General features: G+C 35.6%; 1 protein-coding gene across 10 annotated transcripts in view; it reads right to left on the minus strand.

The window, feature by feature from the left end:
- Positions 1–25,748, minus strand: part of STXBP5L (syntaxin binding protein 5L) — a 198,971-nt gene that overhangs the window by 109,914 nt on the left and 63,309 nt on the right. For all 10 annotated transcript variants that reach the window (XM_072043761.1, XM_072043774.1, XM_072043771.1 and 7 more), the window contains 2 exons: positions 16,332–16,413; positions 14,266–14,366 (listed from right to left, as the gene is read on the minus strand). In XM_072043761.1, the coding sequence (XP_071899862.1) occupies positions 14,266–14,366; positions 16,332–16,413 (183 nt within the window). The remainder of the gene's footprint in view (positions 1–14,265; positions 14,367–16,331; positions 16,414–25,748) is intronic.

The following is a 25,748-nucleotide window of genomic DNA, read 5'->3' on the forward strand; positions in this document are numbered from 1 at the left end:
GCTGTTGTACAGCAGTTCTTGGTTTTGTTTTTCTTTTTCCCTTTCTTAAATCTGCTCTCACAGAGGCCCAACCAACATTGCTCACTACATTGGCTCTGGCCAGAGTCAGATTCCTTTTGGAGCTGGCTGGAACTTGCCCTTATCTAACATGGGGCAGCTTCTGGGCTCTGCTCACAGAAGTCACCCCTGCAGTCCCCCTGCTACCAAGCCATTGCCACGTAAACCCAAGACAAATGTCCTCAATGACACACAAAGACGACCACGCTCATTTAGTTCCCCTCCTTCTCCAGTAGTAGAAAGCAGACCGGTGTTTTTAGGGAGCTTCTGGCTAGCCAGTATTCACAGGAAGTATAATGTTGCTTTTCCATCAGTTCACACGGGAATGTATAGCTGACATTATTGCTTTAAGTCATGACATGCACACAAGAACATTTAGACAGACAAATATGAAACAATCTAATTTGTAACCAACCTGAAAAGCCTAAATAGAAGCCCAGGCTAAAGCTATAGACACTGAAGAGAAGTTGCTGTCTCTAGCAGATCATCTGAAGGATCTAATTAAAAGCTATTTTGACCCTGGAGATACCAACTGTTCTCCCTGAGCTATAAAGAAAGGTAGACCTCATCAGCTTGCTCTTTTAAGACTATACTGTTTCCAGAACTATTAAAGATCATGACAGGCCTGGGTGGGTGAAGACTATTTTATGATGAGTGTAATAATTAGAAGTTAGTTAAATTTTACCATCAAATTAGTCGTGAGCTGAATGTGACTTCTGAATTTGCTTACTACTTCAATCTCCTTAATTAATCATCTGCAGCAATAAATTGTAGTTTATCAATGAAAGTCATAAACTTTACAATTAACGCTATGAATATCATTTAGTTAGTGTGAGTATTTCCTCACTGAACTATTAATCCTTCCAAACAGTAGGGCCACTTGAAGACAGTACTTACGCTTACTGCTTTTTAAAGTAATATGTAGAGAGCAATGTTTTGAAGAATGGGACAGTAAAATGGAAAGTTTCACAAAAAAAGGGGACATGAAATAGAGAATCAAAGCATTGGTAACAGCTACTTTCTAGTGCTGTACCTCTTTGCCTTTCAAGTTCAGGATCTGTGATAATTCAGTTTATCTGTTCAGTTTGCAGATCAGTTTTATATGCATCTATTTTACGTGTACATCACTTTAGCTACAAGTATTCGTGGACTGTAATGTAAGAAATAAACTTTTGGGGCTTCCCTCTTCTACTTAACACTCTCCATAGTGTTTTGTTTGTTTGTTTTTCCCCAAAATAATTATTGCTTGAACTAGAACAACTTGCTAAAAGATACCTATTTCAATGATGAAAGATTCTGTACTGAATGCTAAGGTACAACAAATCATAATTTCATCTCTAAAATATTTCAGTACAAATATATCCTGAGAAAAAGTATTCCATTTGCGAATGCACTTTATATAATCAGTGCATACACACACATTGTTTCTGTAAATTATAGTTGGAAAAAATGTTGAGAAAACATTGTGACAGTCTATAATTTTATTTTAGGAAAGCAGGCTTAAATAGCACAGATAAATGCTATACGTATTTATTTGTTTTGATAGAGAAATAAAGCATATGCAACTATTGTTTTTCAAATTACTTAGACATATCAACTGGCTAGTGGTCCATTGCCACTTTCAAAATGTTTAAGATATATGGATTTTTCCTTATATCTTTACCTGAAATATTATATTTAAACAATCTAAAAGAATAACTAAAAGGAATACAAGAGTCAGCTAAAAAAAAAAAAAAAAAAAAAAAAAAAAAAAAAAAAAAAGAACAGTAAAATCTTAAGAAATTAAGTTGAAAAAGTATTTATTTTTCAAGACATTCTGTTTTTGTCTTTATTTTGGTTTCTTTTTTCTTTGGTGTTACTGGTGCATTCTGAAGCATCCTTATTATCAGAAACTGTGCCTGATTATTAACCCTTTAAAAAAGTTAAAAACTAAAAAATAGAGAACAAAGCAGAACACTATTAATAGCATATTTGGTTCCTCTTTTTCCTTCTTTTCCTTGAAGAAAATACAAAATGAAAGCAGGCTGTTATTTCAAAAGCAGTATATACCTATTCAAAACTTCTAGACAGATGAAATAACTATAAGCCTAAGGTTAGTCCCATTCTTGAATTGAGAGGCTACTCTTCCAAATGAGTTTTCAATCACAACTGTAATGATTATTTTACAGCATTCCATAAATATTTGTTTTAGGACAAATTTAGGACATACCGTTTTATCAACTATATGAGAATTTATAATGGCTTAACATTATTTACAAGCAGTTAACTCAAACTTTGAAGACTCTAGACAGATCAGAAAATGCATGTTCAAAAATAAATTAGATTAATTATATCTTATTAGATTAGATCTGCAAACTTGGAGATCTTCCCTGAATAACAAATGCATTTATGTATTCAGATAAAACCTTACAAGGTTATCATGATCCCTTTACAGGAACACTCAAAGTATATAGCATGCAACAGGCCCTTTTTTTTAACATCAGTTTTAATTCCTATAACTAACCTTCTTACAACCTCATGGAAAAAAAAACAAACAAAAAAAAAAAAACAAAAAAAAAAAAACATCCCGTCCTGTTCAATAACACATACAAAGAAAGCTGCCCTATAACTTCATATAAAATACAGGCATCTAAATTCACGTTCTTGGTAACTCAACAGCTTCTGCCATAGCAGCACTGCATCATTTCTACTGGCATTCCTGGAACTTCAGAGTAATTTAAAACTCATTCTTGAAATCCCAGTGTGCAAGAGGATGAAAACTTTTGTAGCCTGTGCTACTAATAATTCATTTCATCTTCAGGATGACAGAAAATTATTTTCCTTCCTTAGACAAATGCACAGCAAAGACACCCTCTTCTGTCAAATCCCTTTTATGTTTTTGCTTCATTATGATGTCTTATGTATGGGCACAGGATCATTGACAATGACATTGACGTACTCTTCACAGCTAGATCTGTAGTATCACAGAACAGCAATGCAGTGGATTGAAAGGGTGTAACCAATGGACTTGGACCATTGAAAAAAACTGGTCCAAGTCCAAGGAAAAAGACAGGGAAATTATATGCAGTTTCAGCATCGGAACTTGCTTCCTTAGCAAGGAAAATATGCTGAAAGAAATGTATTTTCATTGGCATACAATTTATTTCTGATGCCAGCTCGTGGCCCTGAGACAATAAAAATGAGAAAACTTCTACAAAAACAGAGAAGTGAAAAAATTAATAAAACAGACTTGGCGAACAGACTAGATCATTGCTTTTTTCTTCAGGGGAAAGACAGCATACATGATTTCTCCCTTGTCTATTGTCTTGTGAAATCATGATTTCTTATTTATAGTACTTCAGTTGTCCACCACTTATTTCTTTGAAGGTTAAATAAAAATTGAGTTGTAATACCAAGCATTGTGACAATGATGGACAATACAGACCATGGTAATAGCCACTGTATTTCTTCTTAGCAATAAAAGAAAGCCTAAAAACAAAAGATGAAACGGGGGATACTGTTCCCAAAAGAGAAAGTTTCTGATTTATTTCTTTCATTAATTTTGTAGCAGTTGCATTAAAAAAAAAAAAATAGGGTTGAGTTTCTCCCATCTTTCTACCCCACACAAACTATAAACTAAAAGTGCATTTTTTTATTCCTAATTCCATAGTCTCGAAATTAGAGACTCAGCTCAAAGAGGAAAGGTTGAAATTTGTCTTCTATATATGCAGAAATCTGTGTTTGTATCGACCATTTTTACTATGAGCTTAAAACCTATTTTATAGCAATATCTATCAAGCTACTTTGATTGACTTTCTGGTATCAGGATGATACTGAAATACTGAAATTGACTTCAAGTAAAACAAAAAATTACATTTCCATTTGTGTGTGGGCATGTCTGTGCGTATACTTTTACTGCGCACACACAATCTTTTTCCTTAACAGCTTCCATCAATTAAAATCATGTAGGCCTATTGGAGACCAGCTGTTCTCATTTGTTATGCTTCAGTAGACAGGGACTCTGTGATTAGCGGTCCTTGTTTTTCTGCAATCTGTAGTCTCTCTTCTCTTCCTGCTCATGTACTGTTTAATGAGATAATCTGAACACTGACATTACTAGCTCTATTTCTGATTTACTGGAGTAATGCCCAGAGTTTACTGTGACAGAAGGAAAAGCATCCTAAATCATTGCATTGGATTCTGCTTAAAGCTGCCATGTGCCTGAGCAGGAAAAGGTTGGTGTAGTATCCAAGACGCGAATGACTTGCTGCAACAGAGTGGCTGCATGTTCTTCACTGCTTTAATATATGACTGGAAATCTAATCTAACAGAAAGGATAGGTTTGAACAGGACTATGAATTTGAAAACTTATAAACATACAAACACAGAATTCTTGTAACTGTACAACAATATTAACAAGCTGAAAATTCCTACAAAATGAAAACTGTTCCACACTGACCTATATTCCCTGTCTGAATTTGTTTAAATTTTTAAAGCTACCTTTTTTTTGGTTTTGTCTTACATGAATATGTATGATATTAAATATATGATCCACATATGGAAATTATACTATATTGTATTTTTATATTACAAAAGTAGACTTTTCATTTGTTATAACTAAGTCCTCAAAACACAGTTGTTCAATGTATGGCCATGCAAAAGCATTTTAATTTTTGCTATCCAAATCTGGTTTTGCAAGGCATTAGGAATAACAAGTACACTGCTTAGTGTATGGCTTAAAGTCTTACAGCATATAGCAACATTACATCTACTGCTAAGAGATGATGTATTTTTTCCTAAAGAAAGAAGCCAACGTACAAGTTACTCAAGCAGACAATCGGGGGTGGCCAGGTAACAAAAAAAAATAAAAATAAACATTTCACAATGATGTTTTAAAGAACAGAATTTCAAATAAATATCTGTCTTCTCGTAGAACTACTAGAAGGAAATGCATCCAGAGTGACCCAAGAGAAGAAAAAATAGAAGAGAGGGTCTGTCAGGATGGTGGACCCTCTACTCCCTGTACAGTTGCCATGTCATCAGGTAATTGTGTGAGCTATTCAGTTTTCTCCATCAGTTCTATGGGTCTCGATGATTTCATGTGTGTGGGGATGAACATGTGCAGACATGCACACCCACGCACATATGTGCATAAACAAACACACAAATTTATAACGTTATGTGAATTCATATAAGTAAATTTCATTTGTCAAACAGTTTAACTACACTGTCTTTATAGCCACAGTATTTAGCCTACTAATAGCCTGAAATTATAATTTTGGTGTTTCAGAGCTGAGAAACTTTTTGTTTAGAAACCTTCACTGAATATGCTTCCCACAGCAAAGTAAGGTCTCAGATCCAGTCCTGAGACTCATTTATCTATCTGACAAAATATTTTAAGTAAAAAGCTTTATTTAAAATAATAAATGTCAAATGCATAGCCCAGGGACAGATTGGGGGGAAGTACAGACAATGTTGTATGGTTTTAGCAATCAGTGGAAAGAAGAAGTGTTTGGTTGTATAACATCTTTCCATTTCTTTGTCCTTTTGCTATTAGAAACAGCTGTTATCTCTAGGAATAATTCATATATGTCAGCTATTATCTGTTAATCTGCTTTTAATGCAGATGTGATCAATATGTGAATTAATTTGCAATTGATTAATAACCATGAAATAAAAAAACATTTGTCAAATTCATCGTATTTTGTGATGATTTTCCTTAAGTCCTGAATTTGATGCTTTTAAAAATGAAGTTATATACATATATACAAATATGAAGTTTTATATAAAAATAATGTAATATCATAGCTGTATTTTCTGTTTTGAGGCTTTTCTGAGTATTTATCACAAATCACATTACTATACAGTGTGCTAATGTTATTATTATATGTTTTATAGTCGTGTGAAAATAGAACCATTATATACTGAGCTGTGTTGAAAGAGATCTTAAATATCTTAGACAGCTTTGTTTGCCTTCAGAAAAGTTGTTTAGCAAACAGGTATAAAAGCAGCCACTGTGGCATAACAAACTAAGGACATTTTTAACTGAAAGGAAACTCAAAATATTAACACTGGCAGGATCCTATTGCACTAAAAATTACTTTGGGGAAAGACCGTTAAAGCCACGATTAGAAACAGGACATAGATTCTTAAATTCAAGGTTGAATGTGGATATAAACACAGATCTTTGTAATATTCTAGAATGAAAAAATATGATGAGAAGTTCTGTAATCAGAAGTACTTTTTTTTCATGTACAGATAAGAAAGCAAATATTGCTAGTAATTGTAGGGTCTAGCTATTCTTGAAGATGTCAGTTAACAGATTTCTGTAGTAAACAGCCAGTAGATCAATAAAAGGTGATGCCATTTTAGATTAAAGTCTATCCTGGTGCAATTTGAGTGTATTTAAGCATAAAGAAACAAAAATACTTTTAAACTAGTCAGTTTAAGTTCTTGCAGTACTTTTTCTGCAGTAACACCAACACAGATGGCACTACAAATCCCATTAAGGAAGGCAAGCATAAAAAATGAAAAACAATAGAAATAAAGTTTATCTATGTTATCCTCTCTGTTGCTGTGACCATGTTGTTGTTATTAATTGAGATCACTCAAATATACTTAACAGGAAACATTAATTAAGGTTTTGAGTTTCTAAATGACAAAATTTTAAAAGTTATGGTAAAATAGTGTAGGTAGGTTTACGAAAGGTAGGCTATTTCAGAATGTTCATTCCTTAGAAGAAGAAAAAAAAATAGACAAGGAAATGGTAGGAGACCTACCTAGTACATATCATTTTAAAGAAAACAATTATTTAAAAATAAATAAAAAGCACTACTATCAAATTCTATTTTTAATGTCTATTTTCCATTTGATTATGTTGAAAAGGAGGTATTTTACTGGCTATTTGAGAGATTCTAGGGAATTAGTTTTACAGCTGACCTTGTAATTTCATAACTGATCTTGGTACTAATACTAATGAAGTCTCAGGGACACAATATTACAGACTAAGGACAATCTGCACAAGTTGACCAGAAGAAATGGAATGCAATTTAAAATGAAAAGGGTAAGGCCTTAAACTTCAAAAAATATGATTTTCTACTTTACAGATGGAACACAGGATATAGAAGTGTTGAAAAAAGATCATTTCAATTTCATATGTCCTGCGTTGCTTCCACTGCTGAAGGACTGCATGCAAAGCAGCACATGCAGACAATGTTAATTGTTTACTAAAAGCCCTGAGTGTTTCTTTAAAAAGCGATGAACACTGATGCTGGATCATGCCACAAACATTTAACATGCATCTTAAATGTTTGAGGTCTCTGTTATTTTCACACTTGGCAATATGGATTTCAAAAGACACACACAGACACACACACACACACAAAAAAAAAAAAAACAAAAAAAAAAAAACAAAAAACAAACAAACAAACAAAAAAAAACACCTGCCTAAGGGATTTTTTTAAGAACTTCTTTAATATATGGAAGTGAATGCCAATCAACAGCATTGCTTCTTTTGCTCTCCTCATTTTTTTCCTATCATTCTGAGTAAGTTATAATCCTTTCCACAAACTGCCTCCCAGTATAAAAAGGCAGACAGGGTTGTATGGTGAAATATTGCTTTATAATTGAATTCTGTGGTTCTTTTACACACCTAAATGCTGCATCATATCATGCAATTCGCATTTGTTTTGTAGTATAGCATGTCTGTGTAACTGCACTAAAGCTAACTGTTTTCATGCCTGATGACAGACCTCTGACTAATTTGAAAGCATGTAGAAAATACAGAGTTTGCAGTTATGGAACATTAACCGGGGTGCTCTTCTGTGAGCTGGCAAGCTACAACAGGAATTCAGTTCCTTGAACTGCCGATGAAACACAATCTAAGGTTAGTAACCTGCAAGTCCCTAATGCAAAAGTAAACAAATTCAGGTAGTACACAGACTGCACAACCTATCAGCAGTATTAATTCAATAACCTCTTCCTGTCCTTTTGATGAGGCAAATGACACAGGATACAAAATCCTGCAAGAGTATCTTGCAATACAGCAACAGTATAGCTGTTCTCAGGTAAGAATATAGACCAGCACACATATGACACCTGATCCAAAATGATCTCTATCTTTTATCTTTGCTTCCAAGCATTACAGTAATACCCTTTATCACCTTGTTCAAATACTGCAAAATATCGCATATTTTCAACTTATAATTAACAAGTAAAAGCTGATGGAGAATTGCTCTCAGTCATCCACTTAAGAGGCTTCTCTTTCTCTGTGCCAGCATACCCTTAATACTGAAAAAAGCGTTACAGGTCACAGCCTCAAAGCCAGTGACATAGCCTCTGTCACCTGCTGATTCCCCTACAGAGGCGTACTTAAGGTATTGTTATGGCATCAGTGCACAGTGCATGGAGATAGATTTTTAAAATCCAACAAAACTTCTACACTGTGTTTATGTACAACTATAATGTGTCAGTGTATAAACTGACTGACACACTGCTGTCAGCTCACTTGTAACATGCCAGTCATTGCTGGCTAAAGTAAGAAAAATAGGAAGGCTATCCCCCACGTCAATCACAATACAACTCAACTAGCTCAGCTTCAGAATAACAGGAGATAAACCGTGCTTATAAGGGAAACTAATGTACACAAGCCTATATGACCTGGATTTCACAATTTTTATTTTTTAGACTACAAATACTGCCATCCCAGTTGCACTAATCTATGTGTATAAACTGTTGTATATTCAAAACCATACTTGCTGAAGTCTGCTCTGATCTATATGTTTTTTTAAAAAGTGTATTATAGGCGTTGGTGGTTTAGCTTAATCCTAATGTTCTTTACAGCAGCTAGACGGTTATCTATTTCCAGTAGCAATTATTTGTTTTGCCTAAAATGTCCACTGAAGAGGAATCTGGCATCTCCTATGATATTAAAAGAAAAAGGAGGGACTAATCTAAGGAATATCAACATAATGTTATCCTTCGAGTGTTTTGAAAAGAGTCTTATGGAGTGTTTCCAGAGTTTAAGAAGCTTTACTTGTGCTTCCTATTTGTACACAGTACAGCAAATCATGTATTATCAACCATATGCTATAGTCAAGCATGTCTTCGAGTAACAGCTTTATCATTATACTTCTTGGTATAGGGCTGACTACTGAAACATATTGCTTATATTTATATTTACTTAAAGGTTCTTAATGTTTTGCATTACATTCCAACTATAGCAAGAGAAATTTAATATGACAATGTTGTATGTTGATACAAGACAAAAACGTACCAAATGCTATAAAGTCCGGGAGATTACACTGTAGAACAAAAATATCAGTTTGTTATTATGCCTCATTCTTCAGTGTTCCTTCTGCACTTGATACAAAAAGACACTTTGCAAAGGAGCAGTGAATTATCAGAGATAAGTAAATAGTGTTAATTTTGCATCAACATATCCCTGAATTATTTGAGCAGCCCTACAATATTCTTGGAGGTTGCTTGTCACAGAGAACATACCACATAATAAAGCCCTCAAAAATGGCAAAACAGTTTACCAACAGTTCAGAGGAGAGAAAAAGAAATGGGGAGAGTTTACAAACTATGACTTAATGGCTATGAAATGACATTTTATTAGTGAAGTATTATTCATACACTATTAAGTGTTTCAATGCTGAATGCTACATGGTAAACAAAAGACAACCAGTTGACTGCAAATCTATTTGCAAATAGGATTTGTATTTGTGTTTCATAAGTCTTTTCTCTTTACATCTATGTCACCTGAAAAAAAGAACAAACAGTTTTGACTTTCAGAGAAGGGAGAGAGGGAATATATACTTATATACTTGGGGAAATTTGACTCAAGTAGTTGCATATATACATAAACAGTACTAGGAGCAGATTTTTGTCCGCTGTCCTTCAATCTGAAATGTCAGTGAACAGAAGCAAATTACAAATTAAACAATTCAGCAATATGAAGACTGGTACAATAAAAGAAGTCACACTGACTAATGGCCAAAGATTAAAGTAGCATCCATCCATCTAGCAGAATCTAAACAGCTGTACAGTTCATGCATCAAATGTTTTAAAAACTCAAAATAAACTGGTTCTACATGAAACCTAATTAATTTAAGTCAAATTAATCAAGATTCTGAGATAATACAATGATCTTCCTGATCATAAGCAGATACTAGTATTTTAAGTAAAAGTGCATTACACAGCACCAGTTCATGGAATGTGTCAGTTGTTCAGAAAGAAAAATCTGAAACAAACAGCGTATCAGGAGACAAAAACACTATACACATAAAATTACCATTTTTATAATTCCTCAGTGGAGAAACATGCAAATTATAAAATTTGAAGCAGAAATATGTTCCATTCTTACAGGTAAACTACATCTGAATAACCGTGTTTGTGTCTGAATAAATTTGTGTTTGGTCCTGTAAAAGCTGTCTAAATCTAAAATTACTTTTTTTTTCTTGATATTTACTGTTATTTTATGTTAAAAATTTGAAGAGGCATCATACTGATGTTTTTTCTCTAAAGTTAAACAATAGTATATAAATAAGTGCATTACCTTTATGCATCAATAATGCACATAGCAAATTTTTCTCACTTTATTAGTCATTACCGTTTTCATATAGATGCTAAATTCTATGACTTGAGTGACTAATCTCTCTACAGCTAATAGTTCCTGGACTATGTCAAGGATGCAGTTTAATATCCAATATACTCAAATTATTACATGCTGTATCATCAGGAATTTGTTACATGCTTGTGTAAGTAAGGGGGTGAAAAAGTCAGTTCCTTGGCCCAAGAAAGTTACATTTCCAAGCAAGACATATATATCAGTTTTCTCCATCACAATTTTTGCTCATTTCAGATTTAACTGTTTTTTATTTTGTTGGTATAGTAAGAAAGATAACTAACAAAAAAGAAAAGAAAAAAAAAAGTATTCTCCTTCTTTGGGTTAAATATCCTTGTTTTTCTTGCCCCTGAGAAAGAAGTCCACTAATTATCCATATATACAGAAGCCCGATTTTCTTATATTTCTGGGATTTTAGAAATAATTTGGAGTTATGATATACACAAATATCAGTACTTTCCTTTGCCATCCCCTCCCCTCATGTCTATGTTCCACTATTTCATGCACAGATAAATAACACTTTTTTACAAGACTTCTCTCTATATGAATATTAAGGGGACTAACTGTGGATTTTTTTTTTTCCTTTTGTCATAGAAACCAACAACTGGAGAACAAGATCTGACAGAAACATTTATAAAGTATAGACAGTCTTTATTCAGACTCTGTCATATCTGTAAGCTCTCAAGGGCCCCACGAATCTGGTGAGAAATCACAAGGCCCAAGGCATTTAAACACCTGGACAAGTATGCTGGAGCCACGGTAAGATACACAAAGCTGGGAAATTATAAGTGATCAGTTTCAGCAAGAACTACCTTTTGACTGTCTAAAACTTCCCTGTATGGCCTTTTTTTGATATCGTACTGTTTTCTGAAAATACGCACCAGTATTTTAAAACCTGTTATTTGTCAACTAACATTTCTTCCCTCTTCAAAAAACAAAAGAAAAAAAAAAAATGAAAATCAACTCATCCATTAGGTTACTAACTTAAAACAAGACAAAATAAAAATTTTTTCTCTCTTTTGTATAAATCTTGCTCCCCTTTAGCCTTCCCTGCAAGAGAAGATGAAAAAAAATTTAATGCTCCAACAGTTAAGAAGACATTAATTTTTGAAGACAGATCTTTGAGTTTCCTGAAGAAAATCAATTTTGATCTTCCTGCTTCGTCAGCCTCCCAAATTCCCCTTACATCCATTTTGCCACAAATTTCTTATAGCTAACACAACCATAATTTGATATTTCTCTGAGCATCACGCAATTCATATCTTCTGTGCTCTAACCCAAAAAATATATTCAGAAAGAAAAAACAAAAACAACAACATGGAAGCTCTCTTTTAGACTTAACTCTGTAAGGTATATATACAGAGAAATGTTCCAATGAAAGGGTAAATAAGCATTTTAACATAACTTTTTTTGATGCCTGCTCAGAGGCTTATGTTGAATTTTATTTACCAAATGTGTAATCAAGCTTAGAAATTTGAAAAATCAAGTTAGATAAAAATCAATTAATTAAAATTAATTAAAATTAATTGACACGTATGTTAAAAGAAAATATAATAAAACTGAAGAGGTTTCATCCTGGAGTCAAGTGCTTGAACACAGAAAACTAAAAACTTATGGAAGTATAACAGAACCCTCAGAAGAAAAGAACTGCCTACAGAGCAATTTCTTCATTGAAAGAAATTGAGAACTCTTTTTAGATTTAAAACTGGACTTATTTATTTGACACTGTTCCATATCAGTATAACAGGATACTTGCCTCATAGCTTTGATGTACTAATAAAAATGATTTAAATGGCTGCGATTGTACCAGTTACTTAAAATATGCACAAAATAACTTAATAGTGTGTTTTATTTTTCCCCACTCACAACTGACTGGACTTTAATAAAACGAAATAAAGCAAGCTATGCATTTGTTACAAATAGATATATCCCCAGATCCTTTTTAACCTCAGTTCAAAAATGCCATTCCACAAAATTTAGTTTTATATGAAGTTTTTCAGTATTCCAAATAAATTGCGTCCAAATGTTTTGTCCAGTGTTTTAGGTTGTCAGAAACAAAATAAAGATTAGCTAAATGTAATGACAAAGGTTTTGTTCTTAGCACAGCCCAAATGTGTGTGCTTATTTTATCAAGAAATTCTGATAAAATTCTGACCAATATACTATGCTAGTCTCTCTGAAGAGTAATGACAGGCAAACAGGTGAACAGACACTGAATTCTTCTAAGTACTGATTCTTTAGTTTGGATGGAAGGTTGCTGAATGGAAGAACCAGACAACGATAGACTTGAATATAAAAATGTAGATTTATCAAAAACAAATTGTGGATTATTTATGCACCTGGTAAGAATACCAAGATTCAAATATTTCATTGTATATAAGACGATGGCTTACTGTCCAGAAGCAGGTAGCAAAGGTACATATAATTTCTGTTATCCTCCCTCACCCAGATCCAAACCACTTGATATGCTTCTCCTGTAGATTATAAACTCTTTGAAATCTGGATGTATATTTTCTTTTATGTAATACTTCCCACAACAAAATCTGCAATTTAATGACATTTAAGTGCAAACACTATATGTATTTGAATAATAAACAAAGGAAAAGTCTACTTCCATAACAATTTCTAGATTTGCTGCAGCAAAGCCTATTACTTCATAGCCATGATGTACTGGTATCTTTCACCACTTCACAAGTCAATACATAAATATCTAAAAAAGCTGCTGCTCCTCAAGAAACGCTGAACATATAGAATAAGAGAGCTACAATGTCACTGTCAGAACCATACTATGCATTATAGCTACATATTCAAATTAAAAAAAAATAAAATCCCAAAGATGAAGTACAGAATAACACACAAAAAATAACTGCTGCATTTATGCACTGAACCTTATTCTTCTGACTACTGACTTAATTTTGTAACAGAAACACAAAACTTTTTTTGTAACATTAATTCAAATGTAGCATTCAGCCTCCATGATATTGTAGCAGGCTTTACTTGAATGACTAAATACAGATTAAAGTGCTCAGCTTCTGACTTTGTTTGAAAATAACAACCACTCATTTAATCTATTTTCAGCAGGGTTTTTATAATTTGGTACTGATAAAGTAAAATTTAGAAAAGCAGACTCTGATTCATCTGACATTTACATAGTTTCATAAATTCACAATTTATTTCTGCTTAATTTCCAGTATTTTACAAGAATAAAATCCTTTTAAGGTAGAGAGAAGAACTATTTCTCTGATACAGACAGTTGAGGTCCTCTGGCTAATGCCAAGCAACAGACCAGCCTAAGGGATCACAGTGCCTGTGTCTAGTCTTTAAAACCACAACTACACCACTGTTCATGCAAATAGGAGGTTAAATGAAAAACACTGTGACAAAAAGCAACTACTATTTTTTCTAGTTCTGAGAAGGCTGCCGAAAAAGTAAAATTTTTGTTCCGTGAAAAAAAGATTCAAACAGAAGAAAAAAAATCAAGACACAATTATATACTCCTTTAGAAAGACAAACTAACAAACATGTATTATCAGAAATAGCGTGGGTTTTTTTTGTTTGTTTGTTTTTTAATGAAATGTTTATTTTGCATTATATAGTCTTACCGTTCTCTGTTAAATTTCAGAGAATGTAGGATAGCTGGTCGTTTCTGTCTGAGATTCCACAAATGAAGTGTATCATCTGCACTTGCACTGACCAAAGCACCCTAGAGCAGACACAAAATATGGCACAACATGTCACACTTCCATGGATTCTTAAGTCATCCTCACTGTCAAGGATCTATCTGTAGGAAACTGTACAGTTTATAAGAAATGGTTGCTTTCTTCTAGAAAAATATATTCCACCATAAATAATACTTGATTGGAATAAATTTGGTAATTGTAAAAACTTCAGTTATTACAAGATCAGCCAAAGTTAAATTAAAACTCCATCAATTTAAAATGCAAAACAAAGCTTTGTATCAAAGTTGTACACGAGAACTCTCCTGTATTCCCACACAAGCATAGAGATTAAAGAAAAGGATAGCCAGCATTTACTTGAAAAGTTAAGTATGAAGGTTATAACTACAGGAAAAAGAGTTTAGTGGACACACAAACAACTGCCAGTGACAAGCACAGTTTAGTAGTAATATCAAGACAACATGAAACTCAAAACTGGAACTGTGAAAAGATGCAGATAAAAAAGTAGAGACAGATAGCAGGGGAGAGGACTAAGGAAGAACTAAGAGATGTAGACAAAAGGATGGTTTCTTTGTCACAGATTAGAAATATTCTCAAGTCTGTTTCTGCTTCTGTTCCCAAAGAAACGGACGTCATCCAATGTTTGACTTCCATCTGTTGGGACAGCTGGAAATAAACTGTTTTTTTCTCCTTCCTTCTATCTTTCTCCTTATCATGGAACAGTGATGCCATGTGAAAACGGACGGCTGAGGAAGCTCTTTACTGCTGCTGCAGTGGTTTACTAAACTTATACCTCAATTTAGGTCTGGTACAAGGATCAGTCCCTACATGCTCCTGTGGCACAGAGGAACTAGATATTGCTGAAATGGAAGACAATACTTTATCCTGGGAAAGGCTGAGGAGGTAAATGAAAGATCAGTTTGTAACAACTATGATGGTCTGATGGAGATAAAGTTCTTTTCTAGCATTTCAAATTTCCCTCTGATTCCCAGAAACTCTTCTTTTCAATGCTGACATATGCAAATGCAATTTATGAAGGTAAAACTTCTCTAATACAACATAATCTATGCTTTAATTCTCATTTCCCAAAGAATGTGGACCAACCTCAGAGACAGAATCTCCACCACAGAAGTCAATTAACCCTGTATATTAGGGCTTTTACTAGTTATGAATGACCAGCTGATTCTGGTTTCTCTGTTTTTACCTTCCTCTAAATAATTTATTTGGTCCTCATTCCTAAGTTTCAGCAGTTTAGGCATTTTTTCCAAACAAGTTCAGAAAAAAATAAATGAAACTCTTTAATTGAGAAGCTCTGATATCTCAAGATGTAGAAAAAGGATGTGAAACTGTCAAAAGCATTTTCTTACAGCAGGGAAGAAAATGTATGAAAACTGAACTAATACTAGCTCATAGTTTAGCAGAGTTATGAGTTTCTGAAAAAAATCAGCTGAGCAGATTTAGATGCTCCATCAAGTTTTCTTGCCTATTGTCTTCTCCAGAGACATTCTGCACACAGCAAGCTATAATCTCTCACTGTTTCTGTATGTCATCTGAACTTGATTTTGATAATCTTTGCAACTGCTCATCTTTGCTGCAAATAGCAGCATATTTGCAGCTACTGAGTTTTTAGCCAATCACCATCAATATCTTTCCACAAAAAAATGTAACTCATTTATTAACTTCTATTTGCAACAGAACCATGCAGCATATTCAGTAATTGAAAGGGTTTTACATCTACCTGCACACATTCAAGTATTGACTAGCTTTTGCTCAGTACTTTATATTGATGTATATTAACGTTATACTTTTCCCAGCAAGCGGTCCCATAAATAGTCTTCTAAAAATCTGTACGATGAATGTCCTCTGGATGTATGCCACTTACTTGTTGGCAATAGTTGTCAATGAGAAAAGTTGTATCACTCAATTATAATACACCAATTGCCTTATTGAACTAAACATTTGCAAAAGAATCCAAGTAAATGTATACTTACCTCATTGATTAAGAACTGGAGCTGCAAAACTGCAGCACCACTTTCATGTTGGCAGTAGCAATCAACACCAGGCCTGCCCAATCTGTTGCCATTAAAGTCAAGGATTCTAACATTTCTGTCATCACCAGAAGAGGGGAAAAAAAATAACGATCAATTAATCTCTAATTAACCTTTAATTAACCTCAATTCTTCTTGCTTTCTGTAAAACGAAAGAATTCATGCTGACTTCCCACTGTTCTAATTAAAGTATCAACACCATCAGCCTGAAACATGTGCAACTGTGAGTGATTTGTACTTGCCTGCTTTTTTTCCCTCTGAAATAAAATGCATGAATTAACACAAAAAAATCAGCAGGATACCTCCTAAGTTTCTCTTTACTTTTTATTCATTCATGTAACACACGAATGTATCAGATTTTTGTACTTATGAAAACATTACAAAATTAATGATTTAGGACTAAGGATGTACAGTTCTATAGCAGGCTTTCTTTTATAATATGAGAAAAGGCTTTTTAGAGTGAGTCATTTCATGCTTACATAAAAGCTCACATGAAACTATTGCTCCCTGTCTCATCAACACAGTACGATGCAGTGCCACACAGACGTACCTAGGTCTAGCTCTGAACTACATTACCAAGATCAATTCTTATCCTGAATAAAACCCCAGTGGCAATCCACCTAGCTCACTCAGAATTAACATTGATGCACTGCTTTGTAGAAACATCCGATTGTCCAGATATATCACAAATGTAGATTTCTACCTGTTCCCTGTTCTCTTTGGATCTTTCTCCCTGCACACTGAATTTCAATCTCCCTAACTTAGATAATGGCCTTCCTCATCTGAGTCAGAGAGTTTAATGTGAAACTAATGATCTAGAAAATTACAAAAAACAATAAGTAAAACAAAAGGAGAGAGGAATATGAAATATGATATTATTAACAACATTGCTGAGTGAAACAGGTGAAACACCTCCATATTTGAAGATCTAGTGGACAAGATCCCTTCAAACACTGTTCTTAGGGACAGAGGAGCTGAACAGAGCTGGCAACTCTTTTGGATGTTTTCCTTGGAGCACAAGAACTCTCCATCCCCTTGTGTAAGAAAGCAAGCAGGGAGGGCAGAAACCCAGGACAGCTGAGCAAGGTCAAACTGAGGTGCATGAAGAAAATGCACAGGCAGTGGAAGCAGGGACAAGTGGCCTGGGAAGAGCACAGGGATGCTGTCTGGATGTGCAGGGATGGGATCAGGAAAGCCAAGGCACAGATGGAACTGAGCTTGGTAAGTGACACAAAGAATAACAAGAAGGGATTCTATAGGTATGTTGGCCAGAAGAGAAAGGCCAAGGAGAGTGTGCCCCCTCTGATGGACAAGAAGGGAGAACTGGTAACAACAGACATGGAGAAGGCTGAGGAACTCAACAAGTTCTGTGCCTCAGCCTTCACTGCCAGTCAGGCTGCCCACATCTCTCGAGTCCCTGACCCTGTAGACGAGGGCTGGGGGAGCAAAGTCCCTCCCGCTGTAAACAAAGAGCGGGTTTGAGACCACCTGATGAAAATAAAACGTGTACAAGTCCATGGGGCCTGATGACAGGCATCCCAGGGTCCTGAGGGAACTGGCTGATGGAATTACCAAGCCTCTCTCCGTCACATTTGCAAAGTCCAGGCAGTCAGGTGAAGCCCTGGTGACTGGAAAAAGGGAAACATCACTCCTGGTTTTAAAAACGGTAGAAAGGAGGACCTGGGGAACTGCAGACCAGTGAGCCTTACCTTTGTGCCCGGGAAGATCAAGGAACAGATCCTTCTGCAATGGCAAGGTACATGCAGGACAAGGAGGTGATCCGAGACAGCCAGCATGGCTTCACCAAGGGCAAATTGTGACTGGTTGGTCTGGTGGCCTTCTGAGATGGAGTGACTGCGTCAGTTGACAAAGGAAGAGAGATGGATTTGAAAGGTGGACCATTCGGTGGACAAGGAATTGGCTTGAAGGCCACATCCAGCGAGTGGTGGTCAATGGCTCTGTGTCCAGGTGGAGGCTGGTGACAAGTGGTGTCCCTCAGTAGTCTGTCTTGGGACCAGTACTGTTGAATATCTTTATAAATGAAATAGACAGCAAGTTGGAGTGCACCCTCAAAAAGTTTACTGATGAAACCAAGCTGAGGGGTGCAGTTAATAGAAGGGATGCCATCCAAAGGGACCTGGACAAGCTTGAGAATTGGGCCCATGTGAACCTAATGAGGTTCAACAAGTCCAAGTCCAAGGTGCTGCACCTGAGTCAGAGCAATCCCTGACATGAGTACAGACTGGGTGAAGAACTCATTGAGAACAGCCCTGCAGAGAAAGACTTGAGGGTTCTGGTGGATGAAAAGCTCAATGTGAGCAGAAGGCCAACTGCATCCTGGGCTGCATCAACAGAGTGGCCAGTAGGTGGAGGGAGGTGATTGTCCCCCTCTGTTCTAACCTCATGAGGCCCCAGTTGGAGTACTGCAACCAGGTCTGGGACCCCACAGCACAAGAAGGACATTGGCCTGTTAGAGTGAGTCTAGGGGAGGGTACCGAGGATGATCAGAGGGCTGGAGGACCTCTTCTATGAAGACAGGCTGAGAGAGTTGGGGTTGTTCAGCCTGGAGAAGGCTCCAGGGAGACCTTATAGTGGCCCTCCAGTACCTAAAGACCTACAGAAAAGCTAGGGAGGGAATCTTTGTCAAGGAATGGAATTATAGGACAAGGGATGATGGCTGTAAACTAAGAGAGGGTAGTTTTAGATTACAGTGTTACCAAACTGATAAAAGAATGTGAAACTCTTCACTGTGGTGTAAATGCCTGAAGTAACTAGGAAAATAAAACTAACATTCACGTTTTTAAGGAAAAGGTACAGCATTGAAGAGGCTTTCAGGGTAGGGCATAACTGCATTACCTGAGCATTCCCTAGGCTCCCAACCTTAGATGCTATCGCGCTGGGGAAACTTGGTGTGCTAGCTCTAAGGAACACCACGGAGCGTGGAGTGGAGTGGAGACACCACGGCTAGGCTCTGTAATCAGATGGGGCCTCGATTGTTCTTGTGCACAAAGCTGCACTTTTTGCCACCCTAAGCCAAGGACCTGTCATGTTTTGACAAATGCTGTACCCTAGTGTACTTTTTGCTCATTATAATATCATTCTAATACCAAAACACACCTCCATCCCAAAAGCTACCCGCCTCCAAGGTGCGACCACCCCTCACTGAGCATGCGCTCTGAATTTCTCGGAGCCTATTACTTTAAACGGAGACGGGAAAACTTTACACCAATCATAACTAAGATATGCTTGACTAGAGCCACTCAAGCTCCACCTAAAAGATAGAAAATAATATAAATTGGCCCAAGAGAGAGGGGATGTTAGGGAAGATACCATCGTCAGGGGAGATACCATCCCGAGGACATACAACATCCTTAGGACCTCCTGACTCCTGGGATCAGTCGACGGGCTGAGCCTCTCTTCCCCCCCCATTGGGACGCCTTTGGGTGAGATCTGAATATTTGCTTATAAATCTCTATATAGAGTCTTTAATCCTTTTAACGCGTTTATTTCTAGGCTGCGCACCTGTAACACCTGTAACACCTGTAACACCTATAACACCTATAACATCTGTAACACTTATAACATCTATAACATCTATAACATCTGTAACATCTGTAACATCTGTGTATTTCATGCATACTAGCTTGCTTTTGCAGATAGTCACTATCACCGGCAATCCAAAAGAACCTGATTATCTGTTGCTGTAATAAACCATACTTGATTGCATTGTGATAGCTCTCATTAATGCAACTAGGGTGAGGGTGGTTATCCGTGATAGTTCAGTGTTCTGAATCTAACCAGACCCCCAGACGGTTAATGCGTTGTTGGTGAATGTCTGAACGGACCCCCAGGTGGTTAATACGTTTTTGGTGAATGTCTGAGTGGACCCCCAGGCGGTTATTACGTTTTTGGTGAATGTCTGAGCGGACCCCCAGGCGGTTATTACGTTTTTGGTGAATGTCCAAACGGACCCCCAGACTGTTAATGCGTTTTTGGTGAATGTCTGACTGGACCTCCAGGCGGTTAATGTGTTTTTGGTGAATGTCCGACTGATTCAGTACTCTGAACCCAACCGGGCCCGTAACGGTTAATCAGCTACACCCCTTTAACGCGACATTCACCATTTAAGAAAAACTACTTAAAATGGCCAATAAGGCTATATGGTAGTATATGATACATTCTGAAGGTTTACAATAATCCCTTGGTCCATTTTGAATGAATTCTCTGTGGCACTCATTTTTTAAATTGTTCCCTACTGTTTGTTGTATGGCAAAAGGAAGCAATACTAGTGCCAAAACAAACCAACCAACAGACCAATAAACCAACCAACAGAACAAGCAACTCCACTGGGGATTTCAAACCAACTGGAGACTTTCATTCATTGGGGGTTGGAAATAGATGATTTTCAAGGTCCATTCCAACCCAAATCATTCTATGTTTCTATGATTTAACTTAAGCATTATATGCAACATAGATCCATGGCACTAGTTAATGACTGTCCTTAATGAAAATTATGCTAGTATTGCCCTGATAAAGCAGCTATCACCCTTCAGCATCAGTATCATGCTAAATCAGTTTTCTGGGAAGTGTCCTAACAAAGTAGATGATTTCACTCAGTGTATCCCAAACAAACAAAGCATTCTCCAATAATTTGCATTTATTTGCTTAAGTGTTCACCCTGAAATACTTCACAAATTACTAAAATGAGAGAGAAATTATGCCGTCTGCTTCAGTCTGGCCAATTGCCCTGAAGTAAGGACTGATGCTGAAATAGCAGGAGCATTATCACTGACTGATGGTGGTTTTCTAACATTCTGGGAGCTGTGCTGAGGTCCTTCCAGAAGAAGGAGCTTAAGAGATATTATGACTTGGCACTTGTTCTTGGCACTTTATCCCATCTTCTGCAAATTTTGAGCTTTGCTGCCAAGCATGGAGGAGTAAAACCTTACCTCATCAAATCTTTTCATACCAGTATTCTCTATCAGGACATACAGCAGACTTTGGACTGATTTTTTTCTTTTACTTTTGCCTTATTATTAAATAAGGGTTTTGCGAACAGGGAGAGTGGAACATTCCTGAATATTTTTGAAGGAAGGACTAATTCAAATAAATGAGTAGTCATTCTGATATAAAGTCACTTTCTTTTCTCTCTTATCAGTACGTTGGATCTTCCAGGGGCCTTCACAGACATGCCAGATTATCATATTTTATACTAATTTATACATAAAAGGGAAAAAAGATGAAAACTTTTGGATGTCTGTTGGGATCCAGAATGAAACAAGTACTATCAGAATTACATGGATCAAGTGTGACAGTAATAACAACATTTAATTCTGGTTTTAAGATCTGTATGTGTGAAATAGGGTATTTTGCTCTGTATTCACATGTATGCAACAGCTTTTCAGAAAATATTTCAACATACTGTACATGTTAGAAGCATCACATGATCACATCAGATCTCACTGAACTACCCCGTTTACATTGCTTCAGGTTTCTCCTGTAGCATTGCAAGTAAGAGAATCTGAAGAGTCAGAAAAAAACATTTTTCTCAGTGGTCAGAAGAGCATAAGTCTGAAAAAAAGTATGAAAATGTCCCCAAATAATAAAATAATAATAATTAAATAATTAAAAAAATAAATTTAAATTAAATTTAATTAAAATAATTAAAAAAAAAAAAAAAAAACAACAAAAAACCACAAACAACACAGATTCTCATAGCCTCTAATTTTTTTGACTACTACCCCAGAAAAGGATAGTTATTCCCAATCTTATCATTGTTTTGCCACCACCAAAAAAAAAAGTCAGTTATTTGGATGCCTAATTTTAAATACACGAATCCAGCTTCATGCAGTCTTGCATAGCAGCATAGCACCTTATTAATGCACTCTCAACACTTTCAACATCCCATCACAAGTTAAAGAAATTTTCCATTTCTCAATATTACAACCTGATTCAAACTCTCCTTACAAATCCTTTTGATCACTTGTATAATGACCAGTTAATTAATATTTATATGATATTCTAATGTCATATCCGTACTCACTGTATCTCAAACACCTGTCAGAGTAGATGATTGCAAACATATGAGAGGTACCAATGGGCAAAGCTTCTCATAGGCATGACCTATGACTGAACATCCTGTCAGCATCCCACAACTTTCTCATTCTATGACATTTTTAGTATTTGATACATATAGATCTGGTGTCTCTCACTCTTCTCAAAGAGTTAGTACTAACAGAATGTGAAGATTTGAAACTCTTGCGTGTTCACTGAGAACCAAAAGTGTAGATATTTAGAACTGACCCCTGGAGTTGAGACTAGGGTTACCTGCAGCACATATTTAATTTCTTAGGCCCAGAACATCCAGAGGTAGGACAAGTTTTTTTTTCATTCAGATGGGGTGATTCTCTATTAGTGTCAGATCCAAGTGTTTCCATGTTAAATCTTTTTGAAATAATAAGGATTGTAGTCCGATTTGTTTCTCCTCACAAGGGAGAGGAGCTGAAGACAAAGGACCTCACACCAAGGCATGAAAACTATCAAAAAATACACAATAATAAGTAAAAACTGATATATTACTTATATCACCTTTTCCAAAGCCAAAATTTGTCAGTAGAAAAAATGACATCAATCTACGTCAATAAGCAACTCCAACATTTTTTTGACTAATTAATGAACTTCTTCCATGAATAAAAGCAATCTATGTACAGAATCAAACACAAAAGTAAGGGCTTATAATTACAGAAACAGTGGTCTGAATTAGCCATTATAGACTTTTGTTGTTGTTGCTGTTGTTTAAAGACATGTAGAAAAGGGCAATCCCCTTTTACCCTCCTCTGAAGCATCAGGAATTGTAGGGTGCTGCAGAAGTAGCACTGCTGCATGAAGAAAGTCCTGTCATCTGATTTGCACTAACTAGTACATGTTTGAGTAGGAACATGTAGCACCCTAAGAGCAGATGCTTGTGGGCTGGTGATACTCCATTACATAAACCAACTGTAAAATTGCTTTAGCATTTTATTTGAATATAGGACAGCTTTTTCTTGCAGAAGACCTACTCCTGATTTGAGTGATTTATCATTTTAAAAAGACCCGATGTATTTAACTAAATAACTAAAGAATAAAATGGTCAAATGATTCCACCAAGCTTCTAACCAACTAAAACCACCAGTTAGGTTAGTCAGTTGTATCCGTCAAAAAATAACAAGATAAAAGATTTTGTCAAAAGATAATAACTATGAAAATATCATCTTGCCTTAACATCAAAGTCTACCATTTGCAGTTCTGGACATAGATTAGTTCCTGGAATATTTAGTTTTACAGTTACTTTTTGGAATCTCTGGAAATCTTACTTATACTATTTCTCTGTATACTAATCATAGTGCAAATTCTGGTAAAAATAAATGACACAATCCTAGGTTTTATACTTCAAATGGGCTTCCAGCTGAGTTTTTCTCTCTTTCCATGAGATATTCTATCTTCACTTAAACATTTCAAACAGCACAGAATCCATGATTTCTGAAGTGTATTGCTCCAGTGTTTAGTTATCCTCACTATTAAGAATGTAATGCTATATATAGAATCAATTCACTTGGGTTCAGTTTCAAGCCTTTGGATATTCTTATGTTTTTCTGAGCTAAATTAAATAACTTTCTACTAGCAGAAGCTTCCTGCTATAAATGCTTTGAAACAATGACCAAGTTGTATCTTATCCACCTTCTGCACAAACACAACTACAAACCCCTGAACTCATTTATTCTCATGTCACACAATAGTTTTGTTGGATCTTGAATAGTTCTTAAGATTTTTTTTTTCTGTATGCTTTATAACTACCATTATTGTCTTAAAAGTATTGAAAACAAAGCCACACATCATCTTGGTACCAATGTCTTTCATACAATTTCTTTCATGTGTTTTATACAAAGCATACAGTGTTTTATAACTCCTTAAATTCAATATACTTTTTTTTTTTTTAAAGTACCTCTCTGTGACAACTCTTAATTACCTTAGCAAACTGGGAAACCATACTGTTTATAGTTTTTAAGACTTCTCCTTTAATTTGCAAATAAGAACCCTCCCTTCCAAGCCCTGTTCTCTAAACTACATGTAAATGAACTCAATTCCTTAAAAATGATATGCAATCAAATCATAGCCCTCATGGCCCAAATCATGACCCTTTATTTGCTGTAGTTTCACTGCAAACTGCTTCATCAAAGAATAATTCTCAGTGTTTTTTTGTTTGTGTTTTAAACATATATGTATTCACTTTTTACACTGAAATTCGTTGTGTTGAGTTCATCCAGTTGCTTAAATAAAGAGCTCTTCTTTTTCCCCCTATGCAAAGAAAAGCTTCTCTCTTGGGATGCTAAATGTGGTGTGTTTTATAAAAACAGAAAAAACATTTTGGCACGAAAACTCAGGAGCTTTTGGTCTAAAAAGACCTTTGTCTTGTTTACTTTTCTTGACATAGATTTCTCCATTCGTGGATACAAATTATAGCACAGTAAATCACAGGAGCAGTTAAATATAAGTTATATATAAAGGCTGAAAGATTTGCTTCTGGCTCCTTTGACTTCTTCTGGTTAAACCACTTTAAGATAGATTGTATGTAATGGCAAGTCTCTATATATACTACAGTTGGACAGCTGAATGAATGATATGGAAAATATAAGTGATCACTTATTCAAGTAAAATACAAATTTGTATCAACTCTATTCACAGGTTTTTTGATTCCTAAGAATTTAGAAGCTATTTTGTTTCTGAAAATATCTGCAGATACCAAAAGCATTATCAACATTCACAGGGCCATATATTTTCACCTCCTTGTAAGACTATCTCAGAAGAACTTTGTCGCTTTAGGAATCATCTGTTCCAGAAACGCAATACAAATACAGTCGCCATGTGACTGAATTTAATCAATCTGAAACCTCAAATAGCAAATTGTGACAAGCAGGTATTCAGAAGCAATGACTCTACCAATGTTCTGCAAATAGCACGTAGATAAATAATTTCATAAAAGCCAGTTGTGTGTGTATTTATATATATATATATATATATATAAGCAGAAATGACCTAGCCCTAAACACACCTCCAAAAAGGAGACATTTAGCTGTGAGCCTTTAACAGCTCCGTGTTGCTAGGCATCCACCCCAAAAGCTCTGTGTTTTGAGGTTTTACTTCTTGTGGTAGTAACAAATTACATTAAGAGTTTGGATTTACAGGGAGCTTCCTCTTTTTCAGGTAATTACAAACTTCAGCAAGCTCACTAATGCAAATAAAAACAAGAAGAAAGGCATCAATGAGTGAAAACTGAAATCTGTAGAAGTGAGTGAATGATATATTTATTAGATTCACAAGTGC

Source organism: Anas platyrhynchos, chromosome 1, assembly GCF_047663525.1.
Source record: "Anas platyrhynchos isolate ZD024472 breed Pekin duck chromosome 1, IASCAAS_PekinDuck_T2T, whole genome shotgun sequence".
Taxonomy (NCBI): Eukaryota; Metazoa; Chordata; class Aves; order Anseriformes; family Anatidae; genus Anas; species Anas platyrhynchos.